This window comes from Mustela putorius, unplaced genomic scaffold (assembly GCF_011764305.1).
Source record: "Mustela putorius furo isolate JIRA1106 unplaced genomic scaffold, ASM1176430v1.1 tig00000145_pilon_pilon_pilon, whole genome shotgun sequence".
In the NCBI taxonomy this organism is placed as follows: Eukaryota; Metazoa; Chordata; class Mammalia; order Carnivora; family Mustelidae; genus Mustela; species Mustela putorius.
In genome coordinates, this window is record NW_025421294.1 from 40,924,689 (window position 1) to 40,944,589 (window position 19,901).

Below are 19,901 nucleotides of genomic sequence, written 5' to 3' on the forward strand. Positions count from 1 at the left end.
TTAAAAAAAAATGATGTATAGAGTAAGTAGGTACAGCGATCATTTGGAAAAAAAAGTCAAAACCCCAAAAGATAGACATTTTTAAAAAGGGACAGCTGGCAGCCGAGCAGACACGAAAGAGGTCACATCAATGTCAAAGAATCAGTGCCCATCACCTGCCAACCCTCCAGAGAGCTCCCAGTGGTGGGTGGGGCTTGGAGGGGCTCACACTCTGGAAACTGTACCATTAGGACCATGTGGTGAATCCAGCCAGTACACACACAGGTGTTGCTTAACCCTAAGTGTTTCACTAACTGTGAGCTGGTAACTAGTATGTAAAAATGGGGAGACCAACACATTAGAATCCTAGTGTCTAGTTTCTCAGAAGATCCAGCCACGCTGAGGCCACAGTTGGCCGCAGACCCGTGCCTGGTCTGCTTCATTCATTTGTGTCATGAATCTGATTCCTGGGGTATTTGAGTTTATGCCACCTTTTGCAGGCCCTACAGCTCTCATTTCTCCTGAGCAGGACCAAATGAGCATTTCCAATGAAAGCAAGAAGGGATAGGGAGAATGATTTCAGAAGCAGCAGGACCGGGGTGCCTGGGGCGGGGGTTGGGGGGGGGCGTGGGCGGGCAGGGCTCAGTCAGTTAAACACCTGACTCTTGATTTCAGCTCAGGTCTGATCTTTGGTTGTAAGATGGAGCCCCGCATTGGGCTCTGTGATCAGTTTGAGTTTGCTTGCGGTTGTCTCTCTCCCTCTCCGTCTGCCCCTCCCCATTGCTTGCATGCTCTCTCTCTCCCTCAAATAAATACATAAATAAAATCTTAAAAAAAAAAAAAAAAAAAAAGCAGAGTCAAGTTTTCATTCCTGCCAATAAATGCTGTGTTACAATGAGCAGGCTGCTTAACCTCTCCGAATCTACTCCTATAATTACTAAAGAGACTAATGGGCCCTGACTCCCTGCTTCCAAGGAAGCCGTACAGCTCTTCTGCCCAGGTAAAGTAAATAAACAGTGGTTGAGAGTAAAGCTCAACCTATTTTCTGGGACCAGTTTTTTTTTTTTTTTTTTTTTTTTTTAAGAGCATGCTGGTATTTTTTCTAAAGATTTTATCTACTCACTTGACAGACCCAGATCACAAGTAGGCAGAGAGGCAGGCAGAGAGAGAGGAAGAGAAGCAGGCTCTCTGCTGAGCAGAGAGCCTGATGGGGGGCTCGATCCCAGGACCCTGAGATGATGACCTGAGCTGAAGGCAGAGGCTTTAACCCACTGAGCCACCCAGGCGCCCCGTGGGACCAGTTTTTAAACTGTCCACAAATAGCAATACCTTTAGCTCTTCCTCCTCCCTTTTTCTGGGAAAGAAAACCAGGTCTGAAGGTTGCTGGCAGGAGCCACAAGATTGCTTCTCCTAAGAAAAGCTTTGCAACCTTTCCACCAAGAACGGAGGAGGAACATCTGCAAGAAAAGATTAAGAAGGGAAGTATTTATAAAGCTGGGCCCTGGGGTGCCTGGGTGGCTCAGTCAGTTAAGCATCTGACTTTGGTTCAGATCATGATCCCGGAGTCTCAGGATCAAGCCCCACATCGGTTCTCTGCTCAGTGGGGAGAATGCTTCTCCCTCTCCCTCTGCCTGCCACTCTGCCTACTTGCCCTCTCTCTGTCAATTAAAGAAATAAAATCTTAAAAAAAAAAAAAAGCTGAGCCTCATGTCCCATCAGTAGATTTGGACTCCCTCAGATTCAGTGGCTGCTGAGTGCCCCTCGAGCACTAGCCTCAGATCTCTAGCTGAGAAAAGACACAGAAAAGAAACAGCTGGTCTCGGCCAGGCTGGAGATGTCTTCTATTGTAACTTTTAAAACTCTACATTTTTTTTAAAAAAGATTTTATATATTTATCAGAGAGAGAGGGCGAGAGAGCAAGCACAGGCAGACAGAATGGCAGGCAGAGGCAGAGGGAGAAGCAGGCTCCCTGCCGAGCAAGGAGCCCGATGTGGGACTTGATCCCAGGATGCTGGGATCATGACCTGAGCGGAAGGCAGCTGCTTAACCAACTGAGCCACCCAGGCATCCCTAAAAATCTACATTTTTGAGGAAAAATACTGAAAAACACAAAAAAGGAAAATCTCACAATTCTACCACTGCAAATTTATCAAGTAGGAAGTGAGAGTTTCCATGTCTCTAATCCTGCTCCTCGGAGGTAACTGCTGCTAGGAGTCTCACACACTAGGAGACACTGTCTTCTGATGATACATAAATTGGTTTATACATGTGTGTCCATATGCACTAATTTATTTTTAGTGCAACATGGCCCCATGTCCCGTCTGCTAGTCTATAATCTGCAAATGATATATCATGTTCATCTTTCTTTGTGGGTACAGATGTAACAGCTTTTTTGTTATTTATTGTTTTAATTTTATTGCTGCTTTTATTTATTTAAAAAAATTTTTTTTTAAATCTACTTCAACCATTTAAATAGTTGTATAGTATTCTACGGTATGGCATTAGGCTTGACTTCTGGTATGTGTTAGTGGTTTCCCAGACCACTATTGGGAAAACATTTGGATTGTTTTCAGTTCTTTTGCTACCACAATCAATACTGTAGTGACAATTGTTAAAAACATGATTTTATGAACTTGTGTGATAATTCTGCAGGATATATTTCTTATTAGAGGGAAGATACAACCAAATTACCTTCCAAAATGTTTTATCGATTTTTATTCTCATGAACAGCCTATGAAAGTGCCTCTTCCCCCAGATTCTCAGCAAAACTGCTTACAAAAAAAAAAGTTCATACTTCATCCAGTAATTTTGGGGTCTTGACAGTGTAGTAGACTCAGCCGAGGAGCTACAAAAACCAAAACCACAAAAAAGCCAGAAGTCTGCCCCAGAACACTTACATGGGAATTTCTCGGAGTGGGAGCCAGGCACTCAGAGTTGGAAAAGCTTCCCCAGGGGACTCTGAAACGCAGACATGCCTGAGAAGCCCTGACTGCGACATGAGAATCATTCCACGATATATTAACACTTCTTTTTTTTTTTTTTTTTAAGATTTTATTTATTTATTTGACAGAGAGAAATCACAAGTAGACAGAGAGGCAGCCAGAGAGAGAGAGAGGGAAGCAGGCTCCCTGCTGAGCAGAGAGCCCGATGTGGGACTTGATCCCAGGACCCTGAGATCATAACCTGAGCCGAAGGCAGCGGCTTAACCCACTGAGCCACCCAGGCGCCCCTATATTAACACTCCTGATGCCCAGGTTTTAGATCAGAATCTCTGCAGGGTGGGAATGAATCAACGGCAATTTGCAAAGCTTGTCCAATAATTCCAATGTGTCACCAAACGTGACAACCACTCTCTAAGAGGTGCCAACACAGATGGGCTGAGTGGTCACTGAGGCTGGCAGGCAAGGCTGGCTGGTGTGATGCTGAGTTCCAGCGCGGACCACCCACCAGAGCGCTCGCTGTAACGCTGGGCCCTGGACAAACAGCTAGGGCCCCCCCCCCCGGATGAACCCTCCCTCCAGTGCCTGCCCTGTGGCTGAGGCTCTACTCCTTGGAATACGAACAAACAGGACAACCTCCGCTGAAGGCTGGCTTGGCTACCATTTTTGGTGGCCCAGGATCTCTTGCAGCAGAAACCAATACAGATAGATGAATGTACACACAGACAAACAACACACAACCCCACATCAGAATACTGGTTTCAGCCTGGCTGCACACTGGAATTACCCCAGAGACTTCCATTTAATTGGTCTGCAGTAAGAAGAGGGCATCAGTACACTGCTTCAATTGACTTTACTAAGCCATCATTTAAATACAATGAAGTGCAGGCTTTTGAAGCGTATATAGTTCACTATGTTTTGACAAACGTGTACATTATAAACCACTGCTTGAATCAATGTGTAAAACATTCCCTTTGCCCTAACAATCCCTGTACTCTTTTTCCCAGTAGCCCCCCACCCCCTCCTCCCTCCGCTTTCTGCCTGTTTATAACTTGGTATCAATGGACCCCGTACAGCGTGTGCTCCCTGGGCCTTGCTTCTCATGCTCAGTCTAAGGCTTTGAGACCCATTTATGGTTTGTTTGGGGTTTTTTTTTTTTTTTTTTGAAGATTTTATTTTATTTATTTTTTGACAGAGAGAGAGACAACGAGAAAGGGAACACAAGCAGGGGGAATGGGAGAGGGAGAAGCTGGCATCATGCCAAGCAGGGAACCTGATGTGGGGCTCTGAGGACCCTGGGATCATGACCCAAGCCAAGGGCAGATGCATAACAACTGAGCCACCCAGGTGCCCCTCATTTATGTTGTTTTTATCGCTGACCTGTTTCTTGGTATTGCTGAATAAATTTTTTTTTTTTAAGATTTTATTTATTTGAGAGAGAGAGACAGAGCGACGGAGAGCACAAGCAGGGAGGAGAGGGAGAGGCAGGCTTCCTGCTGAGCTGGGAGCCCTGATGTGGGGCTCGATCCCAAGATCCTGAGATCATGACCTGAAGGCAGATGCTTAACCGTCTGAGCCACCCAGGAGCCTCACTGAATAATATTCTATTGTGTGAACTTATCATAATTCACTTTTTGATAAACTTTTGTTTCTAGTTTAGGATTTTTATTATTTATTTATTTATTCTTAAAAAAAAAAAAAAGATTTTATTTATTTATTTATTTATTTATTTAAGCAGGCAGGCAGCGTGGGGGAGAAGCAGGCTCTCCAATGAGCAGAGAGCCCGATGTGGGGCTCGAACCCTGAACCCCGGGATCATGATCTGTGAGCCGAAGGCAGAGGCCCAACCCTCTGAGCCACCCAGGCCTCCCTCTAGTTTCGGATTTTTAAAAATAGATTTATTTATTTGAGAGAGAGTGAAGGAAAGCACACACACGAGCAGGAGGGGGCAGAAGGAGAGGGAGAAAAAGAATTCTCAAGTAGACACCCCACTGAACATGGGGCCTGATGCTCAGGGCTTGATGCAGGACTTGATCTCAGAGCCCTGAGTTCATGACCTAAGCCAAAATCAAGGGGCAGATGCTTAAATGACTGAGCCACCCAGGCACCCCTCTAGTTGTGGATTATTATGAATAGCTTTAATGAACATGCATGCACAAGTCTTTATTTGGGCATCTGTTTGCATCTCTCCCAGGTAAAACTATCCAGCAGTAGAATTGCTGGTTTGTATGGCAAGCATATACTGAATAAGAAACTGGCAAGTTAGTTCCCACAATGTTGGTTCTGATCGACATTCTCACCCTTAATGTATTAGAGTTCCAGTTCCTCCACATCCTCACCAGCGACTGGCACTGTTCATCTTTTTCATTCTAGCCATTCCAGTGGGTATGAGTGGTACCTCCCTGTAGTCTTTAATTTGCGTTGCCCTAAGGACTGATGCTGAAAGCATACTTTTATGTGTTTATTGGCCATTTGTATGTCTTTAGTGAAGTGTCTTTTAAAAATCTCTTGCTTGTATTTTTAATTGGGTTGCTGGGCTTCTTACTATTGAGCTGTAAGATGTAAGAGTTCTTTATATATTCTTGATATGGGTCCTGTGTCAGATGTCAGTGTTGTAAATATCTTTTCCTTATCTGTGGCTTGCCTTTCCAGTTTCTTAACGGTGTCTTTTAACAATGTAGGTTTAAATTCGATGAAGCTCCATTTATAGTTAGTGTTTTTTGGGTCTTGTCCCAAAAAAAAAAAAAAATCTTTGCTTACCTTCAAATCTTGAAAATTTTTCTCCTATGCTCTCCTAGCTCTCCCTTTTATGTTTGGGTCTATGGTCAATTTGAGTTTATTTTTATATATGGTGTGAGGTAGGGACAGAAGTGCAGGTGTACTTTTTTCCATGTGGGCCAGCTGTCCCAGCAACTGTTGAAAAAACTGTCCTTTAGAACTGGGCTTTTCAAAAGTGCCCAGGGGGTTCTATGGTATTGTGTTAAAAGCTGTTAACAGCTGTTAATCCTAAATTAGTCCTGAATTAGTCTTACTCTGAGGGGGTCCTCCCAGGCCCAGCAAACCCAAACAGATACCTTTACACTCCGGCAGGATCTTTCACATCACCTTGTCTAGCTGCTTTTCAGTTTTCCTTTTTATTAAAGCCATACATGGACACAGTTTAATCACTCAGCAGGTTACAAAGTTGGCTACATAAAACAGCATTCCCCATTCTCTTTCTCCCCAAAAGGCAGCTACTGCCAACAAACATTTAGCCAACTGAGTGAAACCATCATTGAGAACCCCTTCTCTGTCCTCTCTCATGCTCCCAACCTCAACCTGCAAACACATTCCACACGTTCTCCACACTCCCGAACTCTGCATTCCACCCCCAACCTCCTCCACACACCACACACCCACTTTCTACACACACCACACACACACCCACGTGGCTAACACTACTGTATTCTCCAAGGGCTTTAACAATCCTCTTAAAAACAGCTGAACATCTGGAGAATGCCCAACCTTGTTACTATGCAAATGAAAAGTAGGGAAGTAACAGTTTCAACCTATGAAGAATTTATCAAATAATAAAGAAATGAAAATAACCCCATACTGATCAAGGTATGAGGAAAACAGTACCCTTGCTGCCGGTGGCAATACAGACTGCTATAGTTTTCTGGAAATACTTATCAACCTAGGAATATGGACCAGAAGTCTCAAAAAATTTTCATGACCTTTCACTTAGTGACCCTGTATTTGGAAATAGAAAGGAAATTATCACAAAGGAGAGAAGCAGTATGAATAAGGATTCTCCCTTTGGTTTTATTTATTTATAACAAATAAATGGAAATAACACAAAAGGCGAGCAATGAGGGCAATTATGGTGCATTTGTTTTATGTGTTAACATGTATCACTCCATCTATTTGATGCATTAAAAATGACAAATAAGGGCCCCCTGCATGGTACAGTCCATTGAGTTTCAGCTAAGAGCAAGAATCATTGCCATTCTGCAACTCGTCATGTATCCCAAGTTGTGAGAACAGTGCCTGGAACATGACAGGTGGTCAGTGAATATTTGCTGACTGAATGAATGTTGGATAGTAGATTTAACTTGTTCCATTCTATTGGGTCTATAACTCAAGAAGGTAATTTCTGTCCATGAACAATACACACATGGAGGACTGGTCCAAGTCCACGGCTCTGAATGCCTGGGCCTCCTGGAGGGTCACAGTCACACCACTTCCACCCCTGGCTCCTTCTGCAGAGGTGGTGTCCTCCCTCCAAGGAGAACACGTTCAAAGCAAAAGGCACCTGCTAGCCTGAGAGCTGGTAAAACTCTCAGGCAGAATTCTTCTTATGGTGGCCCCCATTTATTCACCTGCCCATACACCCCGTTTCGGCCCTCATCCTCTCAAGAATAAATTCTGCTGGTGCCTGCTACTCCTTCCTCCCTCCTAGTTCTCCTGCAACTCCCAGAAGCACTGTAAAATCCCGCTCTCGCCATCAGATTTTAACGAGGAGGATGAACTCAGCAATTAGACACAAGGAAAGAACTGGTTAGGGTCCCTATACATCAGTGTTTAACCCAGCATACTGTGCAGCCCTCCAAACATTAACCTCATTCCCCGCACACACTCAATTAGGCATATTTACTTCTCATTATCCAGCATGCAATCATGAGTGCTAATAAAAACCTCTGCTACCCCCTCAAAAGCAATTAATGCCATTAGCTGTCCCTCAGAAACTCTTCAATGAAGTTGGCTCATTCATTCACTCAGTCATGAATTCATGCACGTATGCCCTTTGCTATTTAACAAAGGTCAAGTGCACACCTACTATGTGCCTTACCAAACACAGGCCTGGGAATGGAGCAATGAATGAGATACTGCCTTGCTTTATAACAGGCAAAGTGATGATCGGCACAATAGAGCCCGGCCGGGTGCTAGTGGAAACCTGAGGAGGAACTGAATGGGGAGGCACAACTTGCCTCCCTGGTACCAGTTCAAATCCCAGCTGTACCGCATTTTCGCTCTGAGTGTTAAGCAGCCAGTTACGACTTCTAAGTTCTATGTCTAAGATGGGGATATTCCTCCTAACACCCCACAGGGGAGCTGGGAGGATGAAACGAGATGACGCCTGTCTGGTGCCTCGCTGAACACAAGGCACAGGATGTATGTTCAGTGACCAGGGGCTATTAGCATTTCCTACCCTATTCTCAGCCTTCAGGCTTGGCCAGGCACATCCCATTTCAGCCCACTTTCCTCTGGCCTGAAAGGACAAAGGGAATCCTACACTTCAGAAGTTGAGAGTGAGACAGGCCTCGGACAAATGGGGCAGCAGATCTCAGAGGACACGATGAAGCCCAAATACACAACAACTCTCCCTGGCTGGGGGGGACCATGACCTGAGTTCCTCTACCTGTCAGCCAATATGCCTGTTCCTTTCTTCTCCCTTTCTCAATCTATCCCTCCAGCAGAGTCCCAGAGACAGAGACCCTAGGAATGTGCACTCTGGATCAGGATACTTGGATCACAGGCACAAAGTGAGGGTGGGCTGACCAGTATGATGGGCCGGAGACACACACTGATGCCCATCCACTACAGAGACAGGCATGCGCATGCTGCTAGGGACATGCTGGGGTTCTGGTTCCAAAATGGCCTGGCAATGACAATGACACATCTGCCTCACATGGGAAAAAAAAAAAAATTGTAGGCACCAAAAATGGAGATATATTAAAAAAAGAAAAAAAAAACAAAAGAATAGATGCATGTACACACAAACATACAATTGGAACATTTCCGGAACGATACACAAGAAATTATTAGCAGTGGCTGCTTCTGCAAAACTGGGGAGCTGGGTTGCAAGGGGGGAGAGTTTTAGATTCTATTTAAAACCCTTCTAAATGGTTATTTGGTACGAGCATACATTATCTATCTATATCCACATCGACATCTCTATCTAACTCCACATAAAACAAAACACAATCTGGCTTTAAGAGCCTTTGCCGGCAGCTCTTTCAGACTCGGGGAGGGGGGTGGGTGTAGAGGTAGAGGGATGAGGTGCAGGAACGGGAAGGGAGGCCGGCCAGGCACTTACTGGTATTGTGGTCTATGAAGTAATCTCCAACCTGCGGGTCATACGCCTCTTCCCATCCTAGCGGCAACTCATCACTAATGCAGTCAGCAAAGGTGAGCGGTTTGGTGTACCTGGCAAGGGAGAGGAGAAACAGACTCCATCAGCCCACCGTCCCCAAGACCTTGCAACTCCTTGCTTCTGTCAGCCTCCCTGCTCCTCTGGGCTGGCCCGACAGAGCCACAGACTTCGCCCTGGCCCCGGCTCTGCTGTCCCCATGGTCCCTGTTGTCCCAGCAAGGTGACTGGATTAGATCACCCAGGAGCGAGGTGGGGAATCTGCATTCTGGTCCCAGCTTTGCCACGAATTTGGAAATGATTTGACCAAGTCATCTTCCTTCTTTGGGCCTCTGTTGCTGGATCTCTGGGGGGTTTGAGGAAAAGGGTTCAAATGTCAAGTCTTGTTTCTGGACTCAGACTCTAGCCCTCTCTAGCTCCTTCATCTGCAACCCACCTGCCCACCCCACCCCCATTCTTCATTCGGGGTCTATCCCATGTTTGTCACGCCCACTAGTCCTCTGGAAAGCTGGCTTACAGCAGCATCTAGAATAGCAGATGTCCTATCTCTATGAATTTGGCCAAAAGAAGTATTTATTTTCCTCCTGAGCAGGTCCCCAAATGCCTACACCCACCACTGTCCTTCCCTAAACAATCCAGACCAAACCGATCTTTTTAGTAATAACCACCCTCTAAGACCCCATTTTGGTGGGCAGTGGTGGTAATTACCCACTTGGTGGCTAAGTGAGAAGACAAATCATCCAACCAAATGAATTAAGGGCTGTGAAGCCTGGAAAAGAGCACAAGCCATCAGTCAAACATTTCAGCCAGTGGGTCTGAGCCCGTGGGTCTGAGCAGCCCCTCTGGAAAGCCTTTGGTTTCTCCCATTGCGGACTCTGCTTAAAATACACATTCAGATGTTCTCCCTCTCCTGTGTGTTCCCACCCCTTCCCAATCCTGGAAGACCAGAAGGCTCTGTTTCATCACTCTTTGGATAGAGTGGCAAGCTGAGGTACAACAGGAGAGGAAGAGAAAGAACTGGATGGGGTCTCAGAGTTCTGATGAAGACCTTCCCTCCAGGCCTCGGGAAACTACCCTCTCTCTTATGCTGTGCAATCTCCTTTTCTATACCCACTCCAAATCAGACTTAAAGAAAAATATATGGGGGGAGAAAGAAACACTGAAAGGGCCCCTGCGGACAAGACGCGGTAAGTTCATGTGCCATCATATATCCAAGTCAGGCAGGCTGCGAAAAGTACCTCCTGACTGAATAAATGAGAATCCAAAAGCTTCCGTTAGTCAGTAATTCACTGTTGTATTGTGGGAGTCGATGACGATGAAGCCAGAGGGATCTAGGATATGCAACAGACTCTGCTCCATAGAGGAAGGATTCAGTGAGCATCCCTTAGGGTGGTGTGTAGGTTTGGCAACTTAATCTCTTTGAGCTTCAGTTTTTTATTTTTAATTTTTTTTTTTAGAGAGGTTGGGGGGATGGGGCAGAGGGAAAGGGAGAGAGAGAACCTCAAGCAGGCTCCATGCTGAGTGCAGAGCCTGATGAGGGGCTTGATCTTATGACCCTGAGCTCATGCATAAGCCAAAATCTAGAGTTGAATGCCTAACTGACTGAGCCATCCAGGTGCCCCACGCCCCCCTTTCTTTTTTAAAGATTTATTTATTTGGGGGAGAGAGAAGAGAGAGAGAGAGAATGTGACTGAGGTCAGGGGAGAGGGGCAGAGGGAGAGAAAGAGAAGCAGACTCCCTGCTGAGTGTAGAGCCCCAGGCACAGTTTGATCTCATGACCATGACCTGAGCTAAAATCAAGAGTCAGACACTTAACCAAAGGAGCCACCCAGGTGCCCCTGAGTCTCAGTATCTTTATCTGAGAAGTGGGGATAATTGTAGCAACTGTCCAGATTGTTGGTTAGGTTAAAGAATGTCGTGTTTTAGGAACATGTAGCACAGATCCTGGTAGGAATGAGTGCTCAGAAAACACTACTGTTATCTCCATTTCCCGGAAGGGGAGACTGAGGCTGAAAAAGACAAAATAACATTCTCCAAGTCAGTGACAAGTCTGGGACTTCAAATCGGTCTCCAGTGCTCCTGTTGTGAGCTACAGGGTTCTCTCGAAAGCTGACATTCTCCGTGTACCTCCCGAGTCCTGTGGAAAATCATAAGCCACTGTAGAATCAAAGGGGGAAAAATGGAGAAGACACACAGGGGATGAGGACCTCCCTCCACAAAGAAGGCTCTTCATTCAGGCACACCTGTGTCAGTTTGGATAAAGTTCCTGCAAAGCTGTCTTCAGCCCACGCCACCATCCCCCATGCCCTGCACAGACTTCAGAAACTAAAGGCCACGTGCCACAGTGCCTCCCCATCCTCAAACTTCACCAGGTGGTTTGTTTCCTCTTCCTTATGGAGAATGAAGATCAGTGACCACCAGGAATCTAATCTCCTCCAACATCATTTTATACAGCAAATCTCTGAGAGTCTCTGAAAACTCCACACACGGGCATACCCTTCCACAGGGAGTCACTGTATTACTGAGGACAGAAAGATCTGGGAGGGAGCAGGAATGCACCAGTCAGACCTTCCTTTCTGGCTCATTCCTCTTCCCGCTCTCTGCCCTGAAACCTCTGCCTGCCAGCCCGGCTGCACACATATGAATTCTCTCTCTCTCTCTCTCTCTTTTAAAAGATTTTATTTATTTCTTTGGCAGAGAGAGCACAAGCAGTGGGAGCAGCCAAGGGAGAGGGAGAAGCAGGGCTTCTACCCGCTAAACAGATAGACCAATGCAGGGCTCAATCCCAGGGATCACGACCTGAGCTGAAGGCAGGTGCTTAACTGACTGAGCCACACAGGCATACCCACAGAAATATGAATCTTATTACATATACTGTCTGTAATCCAGAAAACCAAGAAGATATGCCCCTTCTGACAGGTCCCCTGGATCAGCACCTTTCATAATTCTTCCCTGGGGATCAATTAAGTGGTTTCATCCAATGGTGCATCTAAGCAAGAGATCCCTGGGTCCCCCACAACAGGTGCTCAATAAATATTTGCGGAATGGGTGACTATGATAATGAATATGTAGGAATGACAAATAATGATGTATTGTTCTATATGTTGCTAATATGGGAGGATGATCTCATATATTATGAGAAAAACAACACCGTTGGAAGAGAAAATCTACAGGATACTGTTATCATATATTTTGCCTACAAATCCGTGTGTGTGTGTGTGTGTGTGTGTGTGTGTAGAAGAGAAACTGGGTGCTTGCTTCAGCAGCACATAAAGAAGGGAAACTGGAAAGATGTACATTAAAATGTCATCTTGGTACATGGTTTCTAATGTAATTGTTTTTACTAATTTCTCTGTAATGTTCATATATCAGTATAATTAAAATATTTAATAATGGCTAAATGTAGGCCTAGAAAGCAAGTTATATATATCATGTTCTCTCTCTCTGGTTAGCAGGCACTCTTACTCCATTTTACAAATGAGAAAATGTGCCCAGTACCACACAGTTAGTAAACCCTAGAAGGATCACCTAAAGCCCACCTACTTGATTCCCAAACCAGAGCTTTGTGAACATGAATGAACAAGACCGAGTGAGTCTCACAGCAACCTGGAGCACAGAGTAAGCTCCAGATACAGGTAATGACAGATGCCAGTCTGCAGGCGAAGGGCCCTGGAGCTTTCGCACATTTGCACCTTCGGTCATCAGTGTCTTGGTACAAAGATGTTCAATACACTTGGATCATGCAGAGCTGCTTGACGAAAAGAAAATCAAATGTTTCAAAGTCACCCAAGTCACCAATGCCACTAATTCACTGAACTCTCTCAGTGGGGAGGGGGACTGGAGATGGGCAGGTCTGAAACACCAAAATGCATCACTTTTCCAGAAAACCCTAAATTCCGCTGATGGTTCCGGCCTTCGACACGGGGAAGTCAGAAGTGAGATGAACATCAGCTACAAGGTTCAGTAATGTGACTGTCTTGAGACCACCCCACTGAGATGCCGACTTCCACATGCAGTGAACACAGCGTGCCCATCGGGGTAGAGAAGAGTGAGTCAAGAGGACCCGGCGTTGGAAGGAGCGGGCCCGAGGAGGAGGGGGGCTCTGGTTTGATATTCAGGGTTCCCCTCTGATGCAACCTTGGGGGAAAAGCCAGAGGGCTGAGAGCCTAGCTCCCAGAGCTCTTCCATGGGAAAGAGAAAACGCTTCTATGGGAAGACTATGCAACTTACAAGAAATCTGGACAGCAAGATTCTCTCTGGAACAAATGCCAAGAGGGAGATGAATTATTCAGTGTGCAGCAATGTGTCATTCAGAGAATCAGGATGAAGAGAAGTGATTTTAGTTGCACAAAGATTTAAACACACACACACACACACACACACACACACACATATATGCACGTGCAGACATTCACTCTTCCTGCCAGAGAGAACCGTCTGTTTAAACCAGTGCCCTCTGGGAAATGGTGGGTGCTTCTCTGGCCTACAATGTTTCCCCTTGGGCAAGTGCCAAGAATGTGGGCTGGGAAGAGATGTCCGCTTTCAGATGCGGCCCGGACTTGGGGGCTTGCCTGGAACTCCCAACCCCCACCCTCCAGTGAAGCGATTCACGCCATTTCAAGCTTTGGAGTGGTCTCCAGCCCCCCTGTCCTGGGCTACCAAAAACCCCAATCATGAGATCAAAATGGCCCAAATGCTGGAGGGGGCAAGAGGGAGGGAAGGAAGAGTGCCAAGAGAAAACTAGTTCTGCCTCTTCTTAATTACAAATCTCTGAAGGAACACAAACATTCCTGAATGTTTCACAATAGGCCCTCCTGGAGAAGTGGCCCGGATGTGTCACCTTGGAGACAGGTAGGCTCTGCCAGGAGCACCCTATGGGGAGCACACTACAGGGACCTCACCGGCCCACCTGTCCAGGAACACAGGCTCCCTGCCCTCCTGCCACGGCGTCATGTGACAGGGGCTCCCAGATCTCTAGGGCCAGTATTCGGTATTCAGATGCTGCATCCTTTCTGAGCAAGGCAGCTCAGAGAAGGAACGGAAGACCTCTTGCCAAGTCTAACACTGGGTGGTGATTCCCTGGGGACTGAGGAACGAGTAACCTATCTTTCATGTTCCTACTGCTTCCCCAGCGATCCGAATGCTTCCCACAGCAACCTCTTTATCGCTGTCCAGCAGGATGCTGGCCCCGGGAGTGAGCTCTCTTCGAAGGACAGCTGGGCGGGATCACTTTCTAAAGGGCCCTCCAGGCTGCAAGCCAAGAACTGTCCAAACTTTCAGCTGAACCTCTCCTCCCGCCCAGGCACAAGAAGCCCGGGCGGCAGGCTTCTCCGCCTGGGGGTGTTTCCCATGCATAGTTCCCATAGCTTCCATTGCACAACTCCGACCCCCGCAGCCTCACCTCCAGGCTGCTGCAGAACAGGGCCGCATGTCCCCTTCACCTTTGGCATGCTGAAGGCTGGGGTGGGCATTGAGAAAGTGCCATATTGGAAGTCCTCCCTTCCTTTAAGTCAGACCCGTCCAAACACCTTTATTCAGACATCTCTCCCAACCGAGGGCGTGGGGGGCGGGTGTGTGGAAAAAACAACCATCTCAGAGTTTGTGAGGAGGACTGGGCACACCGAACCCGGCTGAACCTTCATCGACGCCAACGGCAGAAGCGAACCAGACGGACAGGGACCTGCCCTGACATTCTGGTCGGGAGACACACCCCAACCAGGAAGCAAGCTGCCAAAGTCCCTCATGGCAGAGATTCATGCCGTGCAGAAAAATGCCACAGGGGTGGTGGGATCAAGGGTTACGGGGGAGGGGAGAGGAAGGGAGGGAGTGTCAGAGGAAGCCTCTTGCAGAAGGCGATCATTGAGCAGAGACCCCATGGGGGGAAGCAATGGCAAGGGCTAGTTGGGGTGGGATGATGCTGGTGAGTTTGAGGGGGAAAAAGCCACCTAACACCTCTTCCTGTTGTAAGTGATGGGGTGGAGGCACAGGGACGCAGAGGACCGGCTTCCCTTGTAAGTGCCACCTCTAAACTAGGCTGCAGAAGCAGACGTAGAGAAGCTCCCTGCCTCACCCTCTGCTTTCCTTCTCTCCCCCCCACTTCCGGTAGTCCTCCAAGCAACAACCATTTACTGCAGGGACACCACAGCCTAGTCCCACACTAGACACCAGGGGGACTCTGACATTTGAATAAGCCTTATTTCTGCCTTCAAGAGCAGTGGGTCTGGCCAGGGAGCAAGGTTCACTCTTAAAACAGGCAGTGAGCCATCACCACGGCATTTGGTGACTGTGTATGAGGTGGCCATGCTAACTGGGGCTGTGGACCACAGGCAATTAATTAGAGGATGTAGGGATCGTTGATAAGCTGCTAGGTCAGCCGTTCAGACGTGAAAAGGCCCAGGAGTTGGAAGACCGGAGAGAGTTAGGCAACAGGATAGTCAGGAAAGGCTGGAGGAGGAAGGAGCCCAGGCAGGAAGAAGATGGTGGTCAGCTTCACAGTTGCTGAGGACGCAGACTAGCTATTACCCACAAAGGCTCAGGATCCCACGCTGTACCTCTTCCACAACCAGGGGCATGTTACATAACCTCTTTAGGAGGAGTGTCCTTCTCTGTGAAACTTGAAGTCCCGATCTCATAGGGTGTGGTGGGGATTAAAGGAGATAACCCACATAGAGTGCTCTTTAGAGTGCTCCGCGTAGAACCTGGCGGCGGACGGAGCCCTGAGTAGATGCGGGTTGTTAACGGGATCTGTGGGGAGGACTTGTGTTCTGTGCACCATGAGAATCATGCCCGTCTTCCATCTCAGGGATCAGACATGTCCGTGACCCTCGGCAGCAGTACCCTTCACCCTAACAGGCTCTAGAGTCAGCCCCCTGCAACCCCATGCAGACACAGTCACTTACTCTTTGGCCTTGGGCATGAACCCTAACCTGCCCCAATCTGCTTCTTTGTCTGAAAAGTGGGGATGTTCAAATCAGCTGTGCTGAGCCCATGGCACATGGGGCTCAACCAACATTAGCTGGTATTATGAGCTGGGTTTTCTATCCTTATTTCCATGATGGGGAAACGGAGGCAAAATAAGTGTCCAGGTTAAGCACCAATACACGCCGCACTGTACTCCAGGGGCTGGCACTGCGTACACACTCCCTTTTTGGAAATTAAACCAGGAGTTGGGAAATGGCAGCCGGAGTGGGTTTGGCTCTCATAATGTGCTCTCTGGAGGAGGTGTTTACACTAGGGCCTTCTAAACTCTCGTTCTTAAGAGAACACTTCCCTCCCTCCCTCCACTCTCAAAACACCGATCTCAACATCCTGGCGTTTTTACCCCCAGACGTCTCTGCTTCCCTACTTTGGTGGGGCTGGATTATCTGGAGGCTTTCTTGGCCTGGTCACTCCCACTCCTGGAATTCTTTTATGGGGAAAACAAGAGGAGGGAGCAAATCAGAGGGAAGGTTCCAGACTGTTCTTCATGCTTCCCTCTCCTTTTTAGGCTGCCCCTTTCCCACACACACAGGTGGCTCACGCCGCTCCTAAATCTTGTCTTTACTCTGCCCTCACTGAGTTCTTGGGCCAGGCCCCTCCTCTGCTTCCATTCCCAGGTCTCTGTGTCTATCCATTCCACAACTTCTTCCAGCTCATGGACAGGGGTGAATCCATGCTGCTACCCCTCTGCATTTCACTTGCTGGGATTTAAGGTTACTGTGCTGAGAACCAGATTGTGCACTAGAGTAGGCATGGCCAACTAACAAGCGGAAGGCCAAATTCAGCCCACATTCTGCAATAGCCTGTTTGCCTATTACAGCTCTGTGTTTTGTTTTGTTTTTAAGATTTTATTTATTTATTTGACAGACAGAGATCACAAGTAGATAGAGAGGCAGGCAGAGAGAGAGAAGAGGAAGGAAGCTCCCCGCCAAGCAGAGAGCCCGATGTGGGGCTCGATCCCAGGGCCCTGAGATCATGACCTGAGCTGAAGGCAGAGGCTTTAACCCACTGAGCCAGCCAGGTGCTCCGACAGCGCTGTGTTTAAAAGGAGAATTAGCATGCCTATGGTGAGCCACACTCCTGTTGCACACAGTACCCTTGCTCTATAACATGTTACTCTAACTTCTGTCTTACCTAAAGGCAGCATAGAGTAGTAGTTAAGAACACAGGGTTCTGGAGCTAGACTCCTGGCTTTGCATCCAGGCTCTGCCATTTTCGAGCTGTGCGACCTTGGGCAAGTCATTTAAACTCTCTGTAGCTCCGTTTTCAAATTTGAAAAACAGGGGAAAAAACACATTTATTAAATACTTACCGCATGCCAAGAACTTTTCCAAGCACTTTGTGGATATTAACTTACTTGACCCTAGTAACAACCCTTTTAGGTAGGTACTTTTCAGACCTGCTTCACAGTGTTGTTTGAGAACTGAATGAGGTAATGCACAAAACAGAACTTCAGAATATATGCTGTCCAAATGAGGCCTCTGGTGCGGAGGTATTAAGAAATGATAAAACTGAGCAGGGGATTTGGAATCTGACAAATGAATGCCCTTGTTCTTCTGTTAAGAAGACTCGGGCACAGAGAGAGAAGACTTGCTCAGAGCCATGCAAGAATCCAGTGACAGGGCTGAGAATAAAGTCTGGAATCAACTCCAGGCCTGTATCACACTCATGACACCAAGAGATCAAGCCAACCCGGTGCAGAGTTCAGCTCTATAGGAAACACAGTGAGTATCTGAACATCCTGCAAGATAGAGGTACTGATAGTATTTTCTGGGCTAACTGCCCTTATGATACTGAAAGGAGAATGACCATTGGACAAGAACCTGAATGAGACTATGAAGTTCCCACTCATGAAGCGACAAGGCTGAGAGAAGGGCCCTTCCTTTGGCCCATTTCCTCATCGGAGGGTAATCTCCTGAAAGCCCAACACCGCAACAGAACAGGGCACCTGGTATGCATGTTTGTCCTGCATCCAGCTCCGCCCCACCTTCATCCTCATTCCTGAATTGAGAGTTAGGCTAAGGCAGTTCTGTGCCGTATAAAAGGGCCAGTTTCATCCTTCTTAGCTGTGTAATCTTAGTCCATTCTTTCCCCAACTCTGAGCCCGAGTTTCCTCATAGGTATAAAGCAGTCAAGAAAATCTGCCTTGCAGGGTTCTTGCAGAGACTAAATGAATTAGTACATGGGAATGACTCAATATAGCACTTGGCATATAATGCTGGGTACAAATACAGAGCTCCCTTCTGTAGTCAGGATCTTGAGAACATTCAACTCCCAGTTTTTACTCCTTCCAGTCCCAGGAGCTAGGTTGCCAAGGGGTCTTCCCAGGTGCTGAGCTGTCCAGGAACCTCCAGCTCCAAGAGCAGAGGATTCCCCTCCCTGGAATCTGACCATTTCTCTATTCCTTGAGCTCTGACCTTCATCCTAATCATGCAGGCCTGAGGAGCTGGTCCTCCTAGAAGGAACTGGCCATGAAGGCTACTTTGGGATCCTTCCATGACAGCACAGCTTAGAGCACTGGAAGGGGAGTGAAAAGATCTGGGTTTGAATATTGATGTTGTCATTAGAATAGCCATGCTTGTGGGCTTCCTACCCTCTCTGGGCTTCCCATCTCTAAAACAAGGGAGCTGGAATATGGTATCTCTAAGGCCCCCTTTACAGTTTTAGCCTTTATTAATCTACTGTTGGGCTACCCATCGCAAAGGTCAAGAGCATGGGAAGGTTGCAATGAAACAATAATGAGAATGTCTTTTGCTGAAAGCCAATTAAGTATGAGGCACTGGACCATATACTCTATGTAAGAGGAATCATTTCCTTTATCTCCACAACTTTTCTGTGTGTCATGTACTGCCACCTTCATTTAACCAACAGAGAAACCAATACTGTTCAGCATTGGTTATGGTATGTTACAGTAAGAACAGTAATAATAATAATAATAATAAACAATGCTAGACTTTGTTGAGGTTGTACAAAGTAGCAGGCACGACTCAGGCTCCCTTCCACAGACTATCTTCCAGTTATCTTAAGCAGCACATTTAAAAATATTGTTTAACATCCCTGAAGTGGGGCTGTGTGTCACCATGCTTACTGACATCTTACAACACTGTCAGCCAGCCTGCAATCCTGATGGAGATTTCCCTTCCCGTGTACAGACATCAAAGGTGTCCTGGCTTGGGATGAAATCCTAAAGACAACAGTGGAGCACTTTTAACCCCTAGGAGCCAAATGGTTGTGGGGAAGGGTTGAGGAGGCAGTGAACTGACCTGTTTAGCAACATTCCCCAAGCAGGAGTGCAAAGTAAGTAGGCTAACTCTACCTGATTGCCACGCTGGCTGCTGGCTTCGGAGCCCAGCACCAAAGCCTTTGAATTCCCCTGTGGGTCCTTTTACCAAGGCTATATCACCAACACTTTGAGGGCAACAAGGATGCTATTCAAAGCACAGACACCAATAATCCTGGGTTAAAAAGTAACTCCTAAGAATTGGATTCATGAAACTAATATAACACCGTATGTTAACCATACTGCAATTTAAATAAAATAAATGTTTATTAAAAAAGGAACTGGATTCTGAATAGGAAGATGTTTTAGGAACACTGGAGCTTTATTTTGTTTATCTAGTTGGGTTTTTTCCTTTTTGTAATGTATAAAAGCAGTATGTGAGTTAAAAGAAATCTAAGTTCACAGATACACATATGTATGTCGAAACTCATCCAGTTACACTTGTTAAATATATACAATGTAGTGTGTTTTAATAATCAATTTCTCAATAAAAACTGTCAAGAAAAAAAAAACCCATATTTGATGTACCAGAATCTTAATTTGCTTACAGTAATCTTATAAGTACTCTTATCAGCTCCATTTTCCAGATGTGC

At 46.7% G+C, this 19,901-nt stretch overlaps 1 protein-coding gene across 3 annotated transcripts in view; it reads right to left on the reverse strand.

Annotated features, from left to right (window-relative positions):
- WWC1 (WW and C2 domain containing 1) overlaps nucleotides 1–19,901 on the reverse strand; it is a 152,177-nt gene that overhangs the window by 70,435 nt on the left and 61,841 nt on the right. For 2 of the 3 annotated variants that reach the window (XM_045075627.1, XM_045075626.1), the window contains exon 2: nucleotides 8,998–9,107. The exons of the other annotated variant lie outside the window; for it this stretch is intronic. In XM_045075627.1, the coding sequence (XP_044931562.1) occupies nucleotides 8,998–9,107 (110 nt within the window). The remainder of the gene's footprint in view (nucleotides 1–8,997; nucleotides 9,108–19,901) is intronic. 3 annotated transcript variants of the gene reach the window in all.